Below are 17,946 nucleotides of genomic sequence, written 5' to 3' on the forward strand. Positions count from 1 at the left end.
ACATTGAGAGGAGCCAGTTGAGGTGGCTTGGGCATCTGGTCAGGATGCCTCCTGGACGCCTCCCTGGTGAGGTTTTCCATGTCCAACTAGGAGGAGACCCAAGGAAAGACCCAGGACATGCTGGAGGGGCTTTGTCTTTCAGCTGGCCAGGGAACGCCTTGGGATTCCCCCGAAGGAGCTGGCCCAAGTAGTTGGGGAGAGGGATGTCTGGGGGTCTCGGTTTAGGCTGTTGCCCCTGCGACCTGACCCCGGATAAGCGGCTGAAAATAGATGGATAGATAATAATAACAATAACAATAATAATAATAATAATAAATCCTCTTCCTCCCACACAGGAATATGTTTTGATTACTAATAATAATAAAATAGTCAAGTTTTTGCTAGCGTTACTTATTCTTCTGCTACATGTTAGGCCTATGTTAGAAAACACGTTGCGGTGATCCTTAGCTGACTACTGATGACTCCGATCACAGGACAACAGGATGCGTTGTGGAATTTAGATGTTGGAACTTGTCCTGCAGACATTTTTTAAGAGGACATAATGAATGTGGACACTCTGTTGTCCTCCATGGCTTCTCTCTTGGACACTGGTTCAGTGGTTCCCGTTACTTTGGAGCGGCATGTTAGGGTATGTCAAAGCTCTCACTGCGTTTTCTGAGATATTAGCTAAATGGCTCTCAGGTGCACAAACTTAAAAGCTCGCCATACAGCACAGATGGAGTAGATACTCTAACTTTCTGACTCATAACAAGGTCTTAAATTTTCTCCTTTTCACCTGACTGCCCGCTACGCGCTCCCTCCTTCACTTTCTCTTTCATCTCGCATCACGTACTGTTCCATCCGAATGTACCTCTCAAAAATAAATGAGGCAGACATGACCCTGTCCTCACAATTATATCACGAGCTGAGTGTTCCAACAGAAGGTGTTGTAATGCCCGTGACAGAAGAACACGTTTGGTTTTACGTTTTCTTTCATAATTAGTTTTTTTTTAAGGTGGGATGGCAGTGAAATGTCTCAGTTCTGACTTTTCTCACCATCTCCCCTGGAGGGTCTTGTGGGAGGCTCATTCAGTTGAATCGGATGTGATTTTAACTCTGGCTTTACGTTTGCCACCAGGGTCGCCATGTCAAGACCGGTCAGCTGGCAGCCATCAAAGTCATGGAGGTTACAGAGGTAAATGGACATCATTTCATTTTTATTTGGTTCAAGTGTGTGTTAAATATAAAGTTGGATTGTAGGTATTAGAACAAAAAACATACGTGCAATAGTATAGTCCATAGCATCAGTGGGACTACCTTTATAGAAGCAGTTTGCTGCTCTGGAGCAGACAGGTGTGTGTTAACACAATGTTTGGGAGGGAAGACATCAGCAATGACCGCTGTTGCATTTGGCTTCAGTGGACCCTAAGGTCAGACCGTGCCATGCTTAGAGAAATGTCAACTCTGCTGTCTCAGACTCTGTAAGGTCGCAGGTCAAAGTTCATGAGAGGACAGGAAGGAAAAGACTGAACATGTTTGGGATGTTTGGAAGAGCTGCATAAAACCTGGTCTCTCTAGAAACAACAAGGCAGAAGGACTTTGGTTTGTAAAGTTTCTTCTGAACAAACCACAAGATTTCTGGAACGATGTCCACCGGAACATGAGACTAAAGAATACATGATTACCCACAATGCACATCTCCTGATAACAGTTGTCAGCACGGTGGTGAAGGGCTGATGGTTTGGGCTGCAGGAGGAACTCGTCTGGAGACCAAAGTCTTCTAGAGTCTGAGATTGGACCAGACTGAGTCATAACCAGAACTGTGATCCAGACACAGCAGCAGATCTACAACAAAACCACTGAAAAAGATCAGAATCAAGGTTCTGCATCGGTTCGGTCCAGACCAGAACCTGATAGAGACGTTGTGAAGGAAAAAGGACCAGAGTCCATCATACCTGCTGGAAGAGACTGATAGTGTTTCACAGATGATCTGCTGCTCTGGAACTATTTGGTGGTTTAACCCCCCCCCCCCCCAAAAAAAAATCCAACCCCTTAAAGCTGAGTGTCAAGCAGGGAGGCTTTAGGTCCCATTTTAAAAAACAAAAGAACGAGAGCATGTTTCCACACGAGACCAGAGTAGAGAAGCAACATCAGCTATGCAGAAGTCTGATGATGTCAGTCTAGAACAGGGGTGTCAAATATGCGGCCCGCGGGCCAGATCCGGCCCGCAAGCGGATTAAATCCGGCCCGCGAGATGGTTGTGAAAACTTTATTTCCATACTTTACAATGTAGAGTGAAAATAAACTTATCATTGTGAGCAAGTTTTCTCTGTAATGAGTATAAATAAAACAAAGCTGCGCTTAAGGCTCACACAAGAACTTGAATCACATCCTGAAGTTGGCCGCCACTCAGGATGTGACTTCTGATATTGATGTGCTGGTGAAAGCTAAAAGATGTGAAGTAAAATGAGTCAAATATACTTTAAGTGCTGCATGAAACTGATCTAGCCATGTGATCTGTAAGCTCTTTGAATCACTAAGGAATGTTTTTTTTATTTGTTGATGTATTATTTTTTTTTTTTTTCAAATTTTCAAGTACACTTCAGGTGTTGTACTTGTACTACACTGTCCTCAGGCTCCAGCCTTGTTTTATATTGATTGTATTAAAACAAAGAAAACAATCTGAAGTTGTTTTTTTTTTTTATTTACCGGTCTGGCCCACTTGGGACTATATTTCCCTCAATGTGGCCCCTGAGCTAAAATGAGTTTGACACCCCTGGTCTAGATGGTGCTATCACATGCTTTGAAGCTAATTATTGGACTTTGCCATAGAGCCTAACTGACAGTAATATTAGGTGTAAATAAATGTTGCACTTCCAAAACTAATCACTCTATCAAGTAAAGTCAAAGCAGGGTGGAACTCGGTGGTTGGGGTTTATTCTGAATTGGAGGAAATGCACAGATCCTAAGAGAGATTAATGCCTTTTGAAGTTATGATTGAAACACAAAAGAATCTGTCCCGAGTCGACGTTTGACTAACATTGGAAGAGAATTAGCTCAAAAGAATTCTCTCTGGGGAAATGAAGCACTGGTGCCCTGTTTGCAATGTTGATGTTTTATCTCCATGAATAACACAAGTCTGGAGGAGTTCTGCTGTGTGGTGGCGTTGCTAATGCTAATGGTTAGCTTCTACTAGCCGAGACGTTCTCTGCTGTTTCCTGGACGCTAAACCAACAACAACCTTCCCCGTCGTGAGTCCAGATGGGTGAGTCCATGAATGTTAAGTGACAGTGTGACGTGGATCTGTCAGGCTTTTCTAATCCTAGAGTTTCAGAAGCTAATGCAGGAGATACATGTAGGAGACTATTTTCATGTTCAGCCTGCATGTTTTACTCAGAGTGACTGATTATAATGATTAAAAAATGGGTTTTCCGTGAAGTTGACCTTTAAACACCTGAACAACCATCTTGGGCACGACCCACACTGAACGTGTGTTGGTATATCAGCCATTGCTAAGTGTTCCATGTTACGTCTAAATCAAGCTCCCCCAGCTGCGTGAAGGTGGTGAAAATTTGATGTTATTTTTTATTTAATTTTTAGGTTTTTTGGAACTGAAACTGACTGTTTTTAACAACTATGTTCATGTTTACGGGACAGTGAAAGAGTACTTCTGTTATATATTTATTGTTCGTGTGTGTACATTACAATGCAAGCTGCTTGTAAATGGTAAATGGTAGCGCCTTCTAGAGTCCTGGAACCCCCCAAGGCACTTTATAACACAATCAGTCATTCACCCATTCACACGCTGGTGGTGATGAGCTACAGTGTAGCCACAGCTGCCCTGGGGCGCACTGACAGAGGCGAAGCTGCTGAGCACTGGCGCCAGCGGACCCTCCAACAACCACCAGCAGGCAAGGGGGGTTAAGTGTCTTGCCCAAGGACACAATGACAGCGAAAGACTGAGCAGGACTCGAACCTGCAACCTTCTGATTACGGGGCGAACACTTAACTCCTGTGCCACCGTCGCCCATATCTGATTTTGTCTTGATTAGGTGAACATTGTTTTATGCACCTTTACACCTCAATCAGTTGACATCACAGTAATTTCAGCCTAAATGATAATGGTTTCCCACTGGATTTAGTTTCTAATGGCTTCTATGCTTGTAAATAACCAGTGATAATATTATAAAGGTTTATATTTGTGCCCTAACTAGCCTTTAGCTTATCAGCCCTGACCAGAGGCCATCATGGAGGCTTTTCACAGGAGATATTTCAGTGATAAATCCTAACTTTTATGTAGACGCAAACATCAAAATGACCAAAATGTTCCTTTCAGTGAGAACAAGATATGTAAACATACTACATTTGTGCTTTTTCTGTCGCAGTGCAGCTGTTCTTTTCCTCCTAAAAAAATAAATAAAATATAACCATCATGTTATTTGACAAACGTTTCCCTTGAAACAGTTTTCCTCAAAATCAGTTCAAACTATATTGCAGCATTCTCTGATGTTTGCAATCCTAGAAGTGATTTAAAGGCTAATATTACATCAAGCATCTGGCTGTGCGGTGTGCTCTGCTTCCACTCTCTCATGGTCATCGAAGCGATTCAAGCTCTTACAATCCACTTGAGAAGCTCTCTTAATTCACCTGTCAAAGTGCACACACACAACACGGATCAAACAGGAGGGTACTGTAATATACCACCGTCTCAGCTAAATCCAATTGCAACAAAGACTCTCCTCCTCGACTTACAGCTTCACCAGTAACTCACACAAAAGTAGTTTTTTATTAGATCTCGGTGATATTAAACATCTGTTCACTTTAGAGTTTAAAAACTCCAACGTAGGGTCGTTTTCAGAAGGTGCCTCAATTTAAAGATGAAGACATTAGAATAAAGCTGTAGTTTTTATTCCAGGGATCAAATGAGATTATAAAACCCTTATTAGGTTATTTGGGTTTAATTATGTAGATTTAAACACGCCTAACCCAGCTAATTCTTTAGGCGGAGGACCGTCTGCCTCCCAAGCACGGCTATCCAGGTTTGTCACTATCCCACAAAGTCCCAAACAGTCGTCTTCATTCTGTTAGGTGAGTGGTAAAAGAGGTGAAGGATGAAGGAGCAAGAGGAGAGAGTGGGGTTTTGTGGACCGGCGTGGTTACCAGCTCAGGTCCAGCTGTCTTTACCGTTTACTGAAACCAAAGCTGTGTCACAAATCTAAACATTTTTGGAATATTTTCCTGATTTTAGACTTTAGTGTCATCGTTGTCTCGTCTCTTTAAGGAAGAAGAAGAGGAGATCAAGCTGGAGATCAATATGCTGAAGAGTTACTCCCACCACAGGAACATTGCTACTTACTATGGTGCCTTCATTAAGAAAGGTCCTGCTGGACAGGACCACCAGCTCTGGGTATGTCAACCTTTCTGCTTTAGGATGAGTCATCTCCAACAAAATAAACACTACTACTTCTTCCTGGGTATTCTTGTGATACGTCTGATGAACATCTGCTCATGTGCTCCTCCAGTTGGTGATGGAGTACTGTGGAGCGGGCTCTGTGACAGACTTGGTGAAAAAGACCAAAGGAAGCTGTCTGAAAGAGGACTGGATTGCCTACATCTGCAGGGAGGTGCTCAGGGTAAGGTCCATGTCAAAACTACAAACGCTTCAGGAGGCCGTCTGCTTCAGCGTGAGCTGATAACTCCAAAGTTTAACCTCTGGAAATGGAAGGATCACTCTCTGGTTCTTAGGATTTTAACATCCCCCTTTAGAAAATAGTCTAATCGGGAGCCTGGAGACTTTAGACATGACTGAGGAACATTTAGAGATGAGCTGAACTTCACATGACCCGGCTTGTTTGCAGAAGTAAAAATGGCCGCTACAGATGTTCATGTTTGTGCAACAGTTTGGTCATTCCTGCACAGCGAAAGAAGGACAAGCCACATTCTAGCTTTAATGGAGCTGTTGCTGCTACCTCCATGCAGAGGTGTACGTGGATGCAGTCAGAACCAGGAGAGGTGGAGTGCTGAAGCACTTCACCCTCACAACTCCCCCGACAGACCTCCTCATACCTCCGTCAGCGCCTCTCCTCAGGAACTTAAAGACGTAATTCTCATCTCCACCGAGTCAGTGACGTATGAGACGGATTTAACGTGACAGGACCGTTCAGACTGAAGTCACCATCAGAAATATCCGATTTAGGGATCTGGGTGGGGATCGTGCTGATCAGACCATCATGAAACAAATCAGAAATGGGTTCCGTCAGAGCAAAAAAGTCAGATTTGATAGGCTTCTGCCCGCAGAGTTGAGTGAATGTAACTTAAAGGTGTAGCGTAATGGTTGTTGACTCTTTTATGAAAGATGAACCATTCTACATAATAATCTGGAATATTAATTTTAGCAAATTAATAACCAAATGTTATAGAGATAAGAAGACTCAAAGGTTGTTTTCATCGATAAACTGACGATCATATCCGTTTGTCTGTGTTTCAGTTCAATGAAAAGACAAGTTTAAATTTTAAGAGTTTTAATTCTTTAATTTAAACTAACGATTTGAAATGACAATCATAGGAAAAATGATCAACATTGGCAACCTTGTTGGACAATCTTTAAGAGTTGAACTTGCACAAATAGACCTTGTGTTGGATGTGCTAAGATTGAGGATGATGGAATTATGAATGCGTGCATGCAGGTGTCTGAGATTGCTTCAGGGAGAGTGAAGGTGAACTGAGTGAAAAATGATGTTTTGCAATTAAACTTTAGTTCTTATTAGAAAAACAGCATCAGAACGCTATCTGGTCGTGTTCTGCCTCACCGTACTCAGGACCCTCTTTTAGATCCGGACCTCGGAGGATGTGTTATCCAGATGCCACCTTGGCTGACAGAGAAGACGAAGGTGTGCTGACGGTCCAGTCCAGAGTTGACCTCGGTAAACGTTGATGAAGCGTTTAGCAGATGCGCTTTCTCAAGTTTAAATTAACTCAGAAATCAAAAGACTCTGGGACGAGTCTGCGTTAGCTGGTTGCATTTCAGCTATTCTGTCTAGCTTGACAGAAATAGCATGGTGGGAGAAAAGAAGCCGGCAGGCTTCTTTCCCCGTGGCGTTCGTTCCGCACTTCCTCTCTCTTTCGTTCTCACTCTCGTTCAGACTCCTTACCCAAAACCACTTCTCTTCCCAAAGCAAACTTGTTGTGCATCAGAGCAAATGTGTTTTGAGTTACTGTGGATACGGACCTGTGTGAGCAGGTGTGAAGGTCATCGCTAAACATCTTCAAAAACATTATTTAATTAAGTACTGATTCATTATAGTTCATTATGATTACTCAACGCATAATAATCATTCATTTGATTAAAATACATTTATAATGAGCAAAGTGATCAAATGATTATTTAACATTAATGAAATAAAGAACTTAAGACTCTGTTTTATTATGACTAGACTGTGGGTTGAAGTCCTTCTTCTGGAGATGCAGGTGTTGGATGTTGTGGAGTCCTTCAGACTTGCTGGCAGCAAAGGTCTTAATCTGTGGGTGAAGGTGCTGCGTGACCCAGCTTTGACCCAGCCGGGCAAATACGACCTTTGGCACAGAAACCCATACTTCCTCACGTTACAAAGGCGTGAGTCAGTTTGTTTAATTACTAAAAATCAGCATCCAGCTCAGAAGATAAGTTTTCAGTAAAAGATTAATGTCTTGAAATAAAAACATGAAGCAGAACATTTCCCTACATAAAGATTGTTGGTAGCATAACAGCTATTGCAACAAGCTGTTAGCTGGTGGCATGTTCTAGAACTGCATGACCACCTTCTTGTGAGTGAAGCATGAAGGTGTTCAAAGTTAGGTCAAAGTGGTAAAATAAAAAAGACCCAGAACATTATATCTCATGTACAAACTGAAGCAGGTGTGTGTTTTTAGCGCCAGACCACTGGGCAACGGCTCCATCTGTTTAGTGTAGAAGGTCATGTTTCTGCTGCAGCTAACACACCGAATGTTTCTGTCTGCAGGTGTTTCTATAGAGCATTTTACACGTATAAACAGACAATAACCACATTTATCATAGAAATCTATGGAAAACTCTAGGATTAAAGACCAAATTCAGTCGTTTTTTTTCCTGTAAATCTGCAGTGTTCTCTAGTATATAAGAATGACTTGTAAGTCCACCTCTGTGGGATAAAAAGCTCTGGCGCTCCGGTTTCAGGAACTAGAGGTTAGCTGCATCAGAGGGCAGCAGGACACAGCAGGTTTTACTCATTATTTCCTGATTTTCGGACATCTCACCTCTGATTGGCTAACAGCAACAATACTCTGACTCTGCTCGGCAACGTTGATGTTTTATCTCCACAAATAACACAAGCCTGGAGGAGTTCTGCTGTGTGATTGATTTGCTAATGCTAACAGTTAGCTTCTACTAGACGAGATGTGCTCAGCTGTTTCCTGGACAATAACCCAACAACAGCCTTCCCCGCGGGTGAGTCCATGAATGTTCATTTACAGCGGGACGTAGATCTGCCAGGCTTTCTAATCTGAATGTTTCCCCGTCTAATTTCTATCTGCGGCTAATTTTCACATTCAGCCTGCGTGGCACATTCAGAGTGGCCGATCGTTTTTCAGAACGAACAAGTAAAAAATGGTTTCTCAGTGAGTTGGTTCTTTAAAAAGTACTAAAAGAGAGTGAAGGCACTCTTTAGGATGTGGCCATCATGGTGAGGGGTCACAAGGCCATGAGAAAGAGCACAGAAAAATGTGTGTTGCTGTTGCTCTGAGTTTGTGACTCCACTAACAAAGCAGGCAGTTCATGAGCGGGGTCTGAATATGTTTCTCACCGACGATGACTCAGCAGTTTTGTATTAATAAAAGCCCAAGAGACAAAGGCCTGTTTGCTGCTGTCTCACAACTTAACTCTTTAGACACACGGAGTCAGTGTCTGAACAAAGACCCACTTCCTCTTTGTGTCTCACCTCCTGTGTAGAAGCATTGGTGCCGTTTCCACTGCCACACTTCAACAAGTAAAGGGAGCTGTTTGGAAAAGTTGCACCTTGTTTTTGTTTGAGGGTGAAAGTTTAGGTGTCTGAAGTCCCTGCCCGCTCAAAAACTCAACACAAACCCTCCACTCAGTTTGAAAATGACTTTTGACTTGTCGAGATTCATGTTGAATGTTGAGAAAAACGTTTCAGAAGAAACAATAACCCCTTGTGCTCCCAAATCCAACATCATCTATGTGGGTTTTTGTTATTATTGTACTGAGTAAACTAAAAATAAACACAAAAACAAGGCATTTCTTCAGCTCAAGGTGCCATTGAATGTCAATGAAGTTCCTTCACTCCTTCAAAATAAGAGTCTGAAGCAAACACACGTCTGAGGGTTTAAAAATAATATAAAACTGGTGCTGCAGCCCAAACCAACAGAACCCTGATAGAGTATGGTGTCTGGATGTTATTTTAATTAAAACCTACTGAAGTGAAGTCATCACAGGTCATTTACACAAGGCATTATGGGTATCGTAGGTATTTTTTTTATCTTCAACTTTTGAGTTGTTTTATGTAACTAAAACATTTTTATTACATTTCAACATTAATCAGAACATCTTTTCTTAGTTTTTCTCCTGAGTGACTCTAATGGTGGGCCGTGTGTGTGACGCCACATGAGTTTGAGAACATCTCATCAGTCAGAACAGGGTTTATGTATTTATTTAGTCTATTTATGCAGCTTCAGTAGAACCAGGTCACAGCCTAAGTTGTCTCAAAGCTCCAAAGTCCAGATGTAGTTTCAGTTCAGCTGTAATGATGTTAGATAATTAGTCAGATTTGTTTTAGATATAAGAATCATCAGACTTAATTGAAGAAACAACCAGCAGAACCAGAACCGGCCTTCTGCCAGGACCAACTGGGCATATTAAAGGGGGAAAGGAAGGTTGAAAGCAGAAAACATCCAGCTTCTGATGCTATCATCATGCTGCATTCAGTGAACCTCAGAAATATTAACTACAAACTGATTCGCTTTGCTTTTAGCTGCAGTTGTTTTGTATTGTGAAGTAAAATTAGACCTTTTTATGTTCCTGATTGTTTCTCCAGCTGAATTTTAAGCTCCACAGATTCACAAGTGAACCCTGTCTAAAGACGGGCTGCTTGTGATCCATCCTATGGTTTTAACTAAAGACTAGCACAGACGGCCATCAGCTCTGCATGTTTTCATGTTGTGGAAAAGAGACTAATATGTAAGAATGTCTCCGATTGTCCCTGGAGGCTAAAACCCGACTAACTCAACATAAACTCCTGTACAGAGTCGTCCTCGTGACCCGTCTCCTCCGTCCAGAGCAGTGACTCTTTCTCTTGTAGTATTATCATCTGACCCTCTGTGTATGGGTGGGGGGGGGGACTCACTGTGTGTATATTTGTCTTCCAGGGTCTTTCCCATCTTCACTCCCACCATGTGATCCACCGGGACATTAAGGGACAAAATGTTTTACTCACAGAGAACGCTGAGGTCAAACTGGGTAAGACGCACTGATTCATGTAGAGGCTTCCTCTACCACCCCCACAAACATCACACAACCACAAAAACAAAGGCTGCTGGTGTTTTCAGACATGGTGTTATCTCTTGTTTGTGTTTTCTAGTCGACTTTGGCGTCTCGGCTCAGCTGGATAAGACGATCGGTCGAAGGAACACTTTCATCGGTACGCCATATTGGATGGCTCCAGAGGTCATCGCCTGTGATGAGAACCCTGAGGCAACATACGACTATAGGGTATTCTATTTGCACTAAATCTGGCCTCAAGTTGTAAAGTTTCTGTAAGTCTTGAAGCTTTTTCAAAGGTTTACACAAGAAAGGAGTTCAAAAGTCAAGCTAAGTTGTGTGTGTGTGTGTCTGTGTGTGTGCGTGTGCGCGTGCGTACGTGTGTGTGTCAGAGTTTTAACTTGCTTCCCGTTTCTTATATTGTTTAGAGTGACCTCTGGTCTTTGGGCATCACCGCTTTAGAGATGGCCGATGGAGCCCCCCGTAAGTTAGAATCACATCTACATTTTCAGAGCACCTTCATGTGTCTAGTTAAACATTCGGTCATCATAAGATGTTCGGACAACCTTGTTTAGTTCTAGGATTTACCTGAGTACGGGAATGTGAAAGTTCGAATGCAGGACCGTATTACGTTTCTCCTTTCACTGAAGTTAGAGGTCACAAACCAATGGGTTCTGCTGGTTAACTGATCTTCATCGGCTCGAGCTCCTCTTTAATAGCAGGAGTTTAGTCAGTTTGCAGGTCTGGAGCATACAGGCGTGTGTTAACACAATGACAAAGAGGACAGGAAAGGGTTGAAGGCCAGGCTTGTGTTATTTGTGGAGATAAAACATCAGTGCTACAAATAGAGTCAGTGGTAAAGTCATGTTGCTGTTAGCCAATGAGACGAGAGATGTCCAAATATCAGGAAATAAGACTCCTGTTGTCTGATACTCACACTGATCCAGGTTCTGCTGGAGGTTTTCCTCTCCACTGTCGCTAAACGCTTGCTTAGTATGAGGATTGCTCTAAAGTCACTGACACAAGTCAGTGACTCGATCTGCTGGATTTCCTTACGTAGAAAACGTTTAACTGATGGGCATAACGAACTGAGCTCACTGCAGTGATAAGTAGGTTCAGGTGGATTGTTTAAATTGCAAAGTGCCTTGAGACGACTTGTGCTTTGGTGCTTTACACAGAAACTGAATTGAATTTGTTCTCATCATTTCTCCTTCCTGAACCATGACTCGTTATCTCTGGGGGTTCCTGCAGCTCTCTGTGACATGCATCCAATGAGAGCGCTGTTTTTGATTCCTCGAAACCCTCCACCACGGCTGAAGTCAAAGAAATGGTGAGCATGTACACACACACACACACACACACACACACACACACACACACACACACACACACACACACACACACACACACACACACACACACACACACACACACACCAGGATGTAGACGACTGGTTTAGCTCTCCTGAAAACAAGGCTTTCTGCTGACTTTTGTAGTGGCTTTCATGCTTCTGACAACCAGATAAAAGACTTCAGCTCTTTATTTTTTATGTGATAACCTGTAAGCTCGTGTAGACGTACTGAGATAAAACCTGAGGTCAGTGGTCTCCTGCTCAACGCCGTGACCTCGCGTGTCGCTGCAGTCCTTTTGAATCTCCGTTAAGCTTTGATGGTCGGCCTCTTTTGTCATATTCATTCTTCTCTCACTTCCTTCTCATCCATGCATGAAAAATGGGCTCTTCAGAATGAACTCTGGCTTGGCCCTGACTTCTGTCTTTCATTCAGTATTAATGTCATCAGAAACAGCTTTTAATAGCTGATGGGTCTGACGTGCTGCACTTTCCCATCGTTTTACCTCCGGGCCTCCCTGAGACAGCAGAATGGCACAGCAGCGTTACATTGTCCTTCTGTTTCTTCATGCTGTTGGTTGTTTGCCTTAAAACTTCAGTATCAGCTACATGTGAGGCAGGATCGTCGTTGTCTTTGCTGCAGGAGGTGATTGGCTCAACGCGCTAGGTGAGTCACCAGACAGGTGTCATCTAGTGGAGGCTGTAACGTGTCATAGTGTGTTAGGAACTTTTTATGTTGTTCTGTGGATTATTACTAAGTTGGTTTTTTCCAATGTTGCCTTAATGCTGAGATTCTTCAGTTTTAACCCTCCACTGTCTTCATGGGTGTGACCCTGCAAGAAAAGTTGACTATTGAGCAGGATTGATGGTTTATCCCTTGAGGTCCATGTGGCAGGGGTGAGGAGTGAGCACCACCTCACCCCTGCCACGTGGACCTCAAGGGATAAACCATCAATCCTGCTCAATGGTCAACTTTTCTTGCGGGGTCACACCCATCAGGACAGTGGGAGGGTTAAACATTCTGATTTCACAAAGAAGCAAAACTACACTGAACAAACATATAAATGCAACACTTTTGTTTTTGCTCCCAGTTTTCATGAGCTGAACTCAAACATCTGAAACTTTGTCCACATACACAAAACACTCATGACTCTCAAATGTTGATCTGAAATCTATTTACATGTGTGTGTTAGTGAGCACTTTTCCTTTACCAAGATAATCCATCCCACCTCACAGGTGTGGCATATCAAGGGGCTGATTAGACAGCATGAATAATGTGCAGGTGTGCCTTAGATTGCCCACAATAAAAGGCCACACTGAAATGTGCAGCTTGATCAAACAGCACAATGCCAAAGATGGCACACCCTTTGAGGGAGCGTGCAGTTGGCATGCTGACAGCAGCAATCTACCAGAGCTGTTGCCCGTGAAATGAATGTTCATTCTCCACCATAAGCCGTCTCCAAAGGTGTTTCAGAGAATTTGGCAGTACATCCAACCAACCTCACAACATCAGACCACGTGTGACCACACCAGCCCAGGACCTTCACATCCAGCATGTTCACCTCCAGGATCGCCTGAGATCAACCACCCTGACAGCCGCAGCAACAATCAGTTTGCATAACCAGAGAATTTCTGCACAAACTGTCAGAAACCGTCTCAGGGAAGCTCGTCTGCATGTTGTTGTCCTCATCAGGGTCTGGACCTGACTGCAATCCGTCGTCGTAACCAATTTGAGTGGGCAAACACATTCGATGACGTTTGACATGTTGGGAGAGGCATTCTGTTCTCAGATGAGTCCCGCTTTTTACTGTTTTGGGCAGATGGCCGACTGCATGTGTGGGTGAGCAGTTTGCTGATGTCAACGTTGTGGAACGAGTGGCTCCTGGTGGCGGTGGGGTACTGAGATGGGCAGGCGTGTGTTATGGACAACGAACACAGGTGCATTTTATTGATGGCATTTTGAATGCACAGAGGTATCGTGATGAGATCCTGAGGCCCATTGTTGTGGCACTCATCCACGACCATCACCTCATGTTGCAGCATGATCACGCACGGCCCCATATTGCTAGGATCTGGACACAATTCCTGAAAGCTGAAAACATCCCAGTTCTTGCATGGCCAGCATACTCACCAGACATGTCACCCATTCAGCTTGTTTGGGATGCTCTGGATCGGCGTATACAACAGCGTGTTCCACCTCCTGCCAATATTCAGCAACTTCACACAGCCATTGAAGAGGAGTGGACCAACATTCAACAGGCCACAATCAACAACCTGATCAGCTCTATGCGACGGAGATGTGTTGGCCTGCGTGAGGCAAATGGTGGCCACACTGGATACTCACTGGTTTTCTGCCTCATCATCCCCCATAAAGCAAAACCGTGCACATGTCATGGTGGCCTTTTATTGTGGGCAGTCTAAGGCACACCTGTACATTATTCATGCTGTCTAATCAGCCCCTTGATATGCCACACCTGTGAGGTGGGATGGATTATCTTGGTAAAGGAAAAGTGCTGACTAACACACATGTAGACAGATTTCAGAACAATGTTTGAGAGTCATGGGTGTTTTGTGCATGTAGACACATTTTTCAGATGTTTGAGTTCAGCTCATAAAAAATGGGAGCTAAACAAAAGTGTGGCATTTATATTTTTGTTCAGTGTAGAAAACCTGTGTGGAAGGACAAAAACAACAAATTAAATGTGAAACGCCGTAGAAAATATGAGCAGGGGTAACATCACAGAATAAAACAACCAGTCTAAAAGATGCCAGGGCACTGACCATTAGTTAAGTGATAAAGATATGCCTTCAGCACTGACTTGTACCTACCTAGTGACGGGGCCTGTCGGACATGGAGGGGGGTGTATTCTAGGGCTGCAGCTATCGAATATTTTTGTAATCGAGTACTCTATCGAATCTTTTTTTCGATTAATCGAGTACTCTAATAAATTACCCTTTTGTGTTTGTAAACCATTATATCATATATTGATGAGCCAAGATGGCGCCGAGTATGGCTGCCTCGTCGCGAGCTCCACCAAGTTCCAACATTACACGCTCCATACTGTACATTAATGCCACTGTTTTGCACATACCAACCTCTGTACATTTTATATCTCTTATCTTATTGTTTACTTTATTCATTTGTATACTTAGATTAGCCATTTTTATACTTTACTTGTTTTTACATTACTGTATTTTTGCACAACTCTGTTGCTGTGAAGCTCGCACACAAGAATTTCACTCGCATGTACTCTACCAGTGTACCTGCACATGTGACGTGACAATAAAAGTGATTTGATATCAAATAGCATGTTATAATTATGAAAGACCTCTTAAAATGAGCAAGCAATTGCCAGTTATTCTTCAAGTTTTATTCAAAATTAGTTTGCATAACTTCAGCACTTCAACTTTACTTCACAGTAAACAAATGCGTGTGCAAAAAATAAGTAAACAACCTGAGCCGATTTTCCCCTCGTGCGAGAATCTGCTAACCTGCAAGCCAGACAAAAACTAGGAGGATAACGCTGCGAGCGGCTGCGGCCCAAACAGAACCAGAACCGCTCACGGCGCAAACAGCTCGCCGGCTGTTTCCCTATTAACACACGTCCGTTTTAATTTCACTTTTTTTCTCACACTAACAAGGATTGCCAAAAGCATGTTTGCTGTGGTTTTGTCAAATTATACTGATCACAAAACATTTATTTACTTTCTTTCGTTTTCCTCCGCCACTCTCATAAATACCCGTGTCCTCCTGCAGAAACCCCGAGGGACAACAGACATCAATAACACAATAAAAAGTCCGACATATTGTGTAAAAACTGCTATTTTTTAGCACATTTTAAGTCCGACGTGTTGTTACCAGATGTACGGTGTGAGCTGAAACTGAGTGCTACAAACGAAAAAGTCGCAGTGTCCGCAGAATATATAGAAATACAGGCTAAAAAGCATTATCTTGTAGAGGCTCCGAGTCCGCTTGCAGAAGTGACATTTACATGTGCTGCAGCATGGAGGATGTAGTGTTGTGGTAGGCTAAATCCATTTTACAGTATTTATACTGGACTACGTTTTCCGCCTTACGACATGAAAAATGGTCCCACACCTTTGACATTTTCTGTCTTTTTCGCACTCCACCGGGGTCCACGTTGTTAAGAGAAAGTTAAGTTATATTCGCTACTCGCGTGTGCATTCAGTCCAGTGGGCATGTGCGTCACTTATTTCGGTCAGGGTGAAACATGACCCCGGGCGATTGCAAAGCCATGAATTAATTAAATATGAATTAAACGAATCCTCGAGGCAGAGAATTTGACTCGAGGATTTTTTGTACTCGAATTATTCGAGGTACTCGAGGAATCGTTTCAGCTCTAGTGTATTCCAGAGTTTGGGGGCAGCGAGTGAGATGGACTGCTCCCCACAATATTTGTAATTCATCTTCTGGATGCACATTAGCACAAATTTATTTATTTGAAAAAAATTTAGTTTTAACTTCAGGATTGTTCATATTGAAGTACATGAGGTGCTAATCAGAGCAAATTAAGTCCAACTGACGGGGTTTTTGTGTTTTGTTTTACTAACTCTAGGCATGTTGACTAGGTCAAAATGTCTGCATGTTCTGCTCTTCATTTTTAAATAAAGTTTTCAAGGCATAACAGACCACATACCTGGATATACCTGCTCTGGTCCTGCAGTACATGTCCTTCTCAAAAAATTAGCATATTGTGATGAAGTTCATTATTCTCTGTAATGTACTGATTAACATGAGACTTTCATATATATTAGATTCATTACACACAACTGAAGTAGTTCAAGCCTTTAATTGTTTCTAATATTGATGATTTTAGCATACAGCTCATGAAAACCCAAAATTCCTATTTCAAAAATTTGCATATCATGAAAAGGTTCTCTAAACGAGCTACTAACCTAATCATCTGAATCAACTAATTAACTCTAAACACCTGCAAAAGATTCCTGAGGCTTTTAAAAACTCCCATCCTGGTTCATTACTCAAAACCCCAATCATGGGTAAGACTGCTGACCTGACTGCTGTCCAGAAGGCCATCATTGACACCCTCAAGCAAGAGGGTAAGACACACAAAGAAATTTCTGAATGAATAGGATGTTCCCAGAGTGCTGTATCAAGGCACCTCAGTGGGAAGTCTGTGGGAAGGAAAAAGTGTGGCAGAAAACGCTGCACAACGAGAAGAGGTGACCGGACCCTGAGATTGTGGAGAAGGACCGATACCAGACCTTGGGGGACCTGCGGAAGCAGCGGACTGAGTCTGGAGTAGAAACATACAGAGCCACTGTGTACAGGCGTGTGCTGGAAATGGGCTACAGGTGCCGCACTCCCCAGGTCAACCCACTGTTGAACCAGAAACAGCGGCAGAAGCGCCTGACCTGGGCTACAGAGAAGCAGCACTGGACTGTTGCTCAGTGGACCAAAGTACTTTTTTCAGATGAAAGGAAATTCTGCACGTCATTCGGAAATCAAGGTGCCAGAGTCTGGAGGAAGACTGGGCAGAGGGAAATGCCAAAATGCCTGAAGTCCAGTGTCAAGTACCCACAGTCAGTGATGGTCTGGGGTAGAGCCCTGCACTGAAGCCCTAGGCCCTCGGGTCGGCCCGGCCCGACGGCCCTCGGGCCGGGCTTCGGGCCAACGACTGTGTAATTACCTCGGACACGGGCCGGGCCGGGCGCCTTTATTTTTATTGGAAATCATTAAAAAAATTAAAACACTTAAACGCAGCAGTAGAGCCCTGTGCGGGACTGTTTTCTTCATCCCGCTCCGCTCCCGCTGAATTTCTGACCATTACAGCCTGCAACCGCAACTTGTGTGTTACACTCCCGCCCACACCAGCGTGCATGTCTACTCCCGCCCGCACCTGCAGCGTGCATGTCTACTCCCGCCCACACCTGCAGCGTGCATGTCTACTCCCGCCCGCACCTGCAGCGTGCATGTCTACTCCCGCCCGCACCTGCAGCGTGCATGTCTACTCCCGCCCGCACCTGCAGCGTGCATGTCTACTTCCGCCCGCAACCGCAAAACTCGGAGAAATTATTACCTCACAATAAAAGAGATGTATTGAGTTTGCGTCCTCAACATGTCATTTTATAG

The 17,946-nt window shown here is 43.4% G+C and overlaps 1 protein-coding gene across 8 annotated transcripts in view; it reads left to right on the top strand.

Moving 5' to 3' along the window:
• Positions 1-17,946, top strand: part of si:zfos-2326c3.2 (mitogen-activated protein kinase kinase kinase kinase 4) — a 91,713-nt gene that overhangs the window by 15,513 nt on the left and 58,254 nt on the right. For all 8 annotated transcript variants that reach the window (XM_070553202.1, XM_070553204.1, XM_070553207.1 and 5 more), the window contains exons 3-9: positions 1,118-1,174; positions 5,261-5,386; positions 5,502-5,612; positions 10,375-10,465; positions 10,587-10,717; positions 10,915-10,969; positions 11,738-11,816. In XM_070553202.1, the coding sequence (XP_070409303.1) occupies positions 1,118-1,174; positions 5,261-5,386; positions 5,502-5,612; positions 10,375-10,465; positions 10,587-10,717; positions 10,915-10,969; positions 11,738-11,816 (650 nt within the window). The remainder of the gene's footprint in view (positions 1-1,117; positions 1,175-5,260; positions 5,387-5,501; positions 5,613-10,374; positions 10,466-10,586; positions 10,718-10,914; positions 10,970-11,737; positions 11,817-17,946) is intronic.

This window comes from Nothobranchius furzeri, chromosome 1 (assembly GCF_043380555.1).
Source record: "Nothobranchius furzeri strain GRZ-AD chromosome 1, NfurGRZ-RIMD1, whole genome shotgun sequence".
NCBI lineage: Eukaryota > Metazoa > Chordata > Actinopteri > Cyprinodontiformes > Nothobranchiidae > Nothobranchius > Nothobranchius furzeri.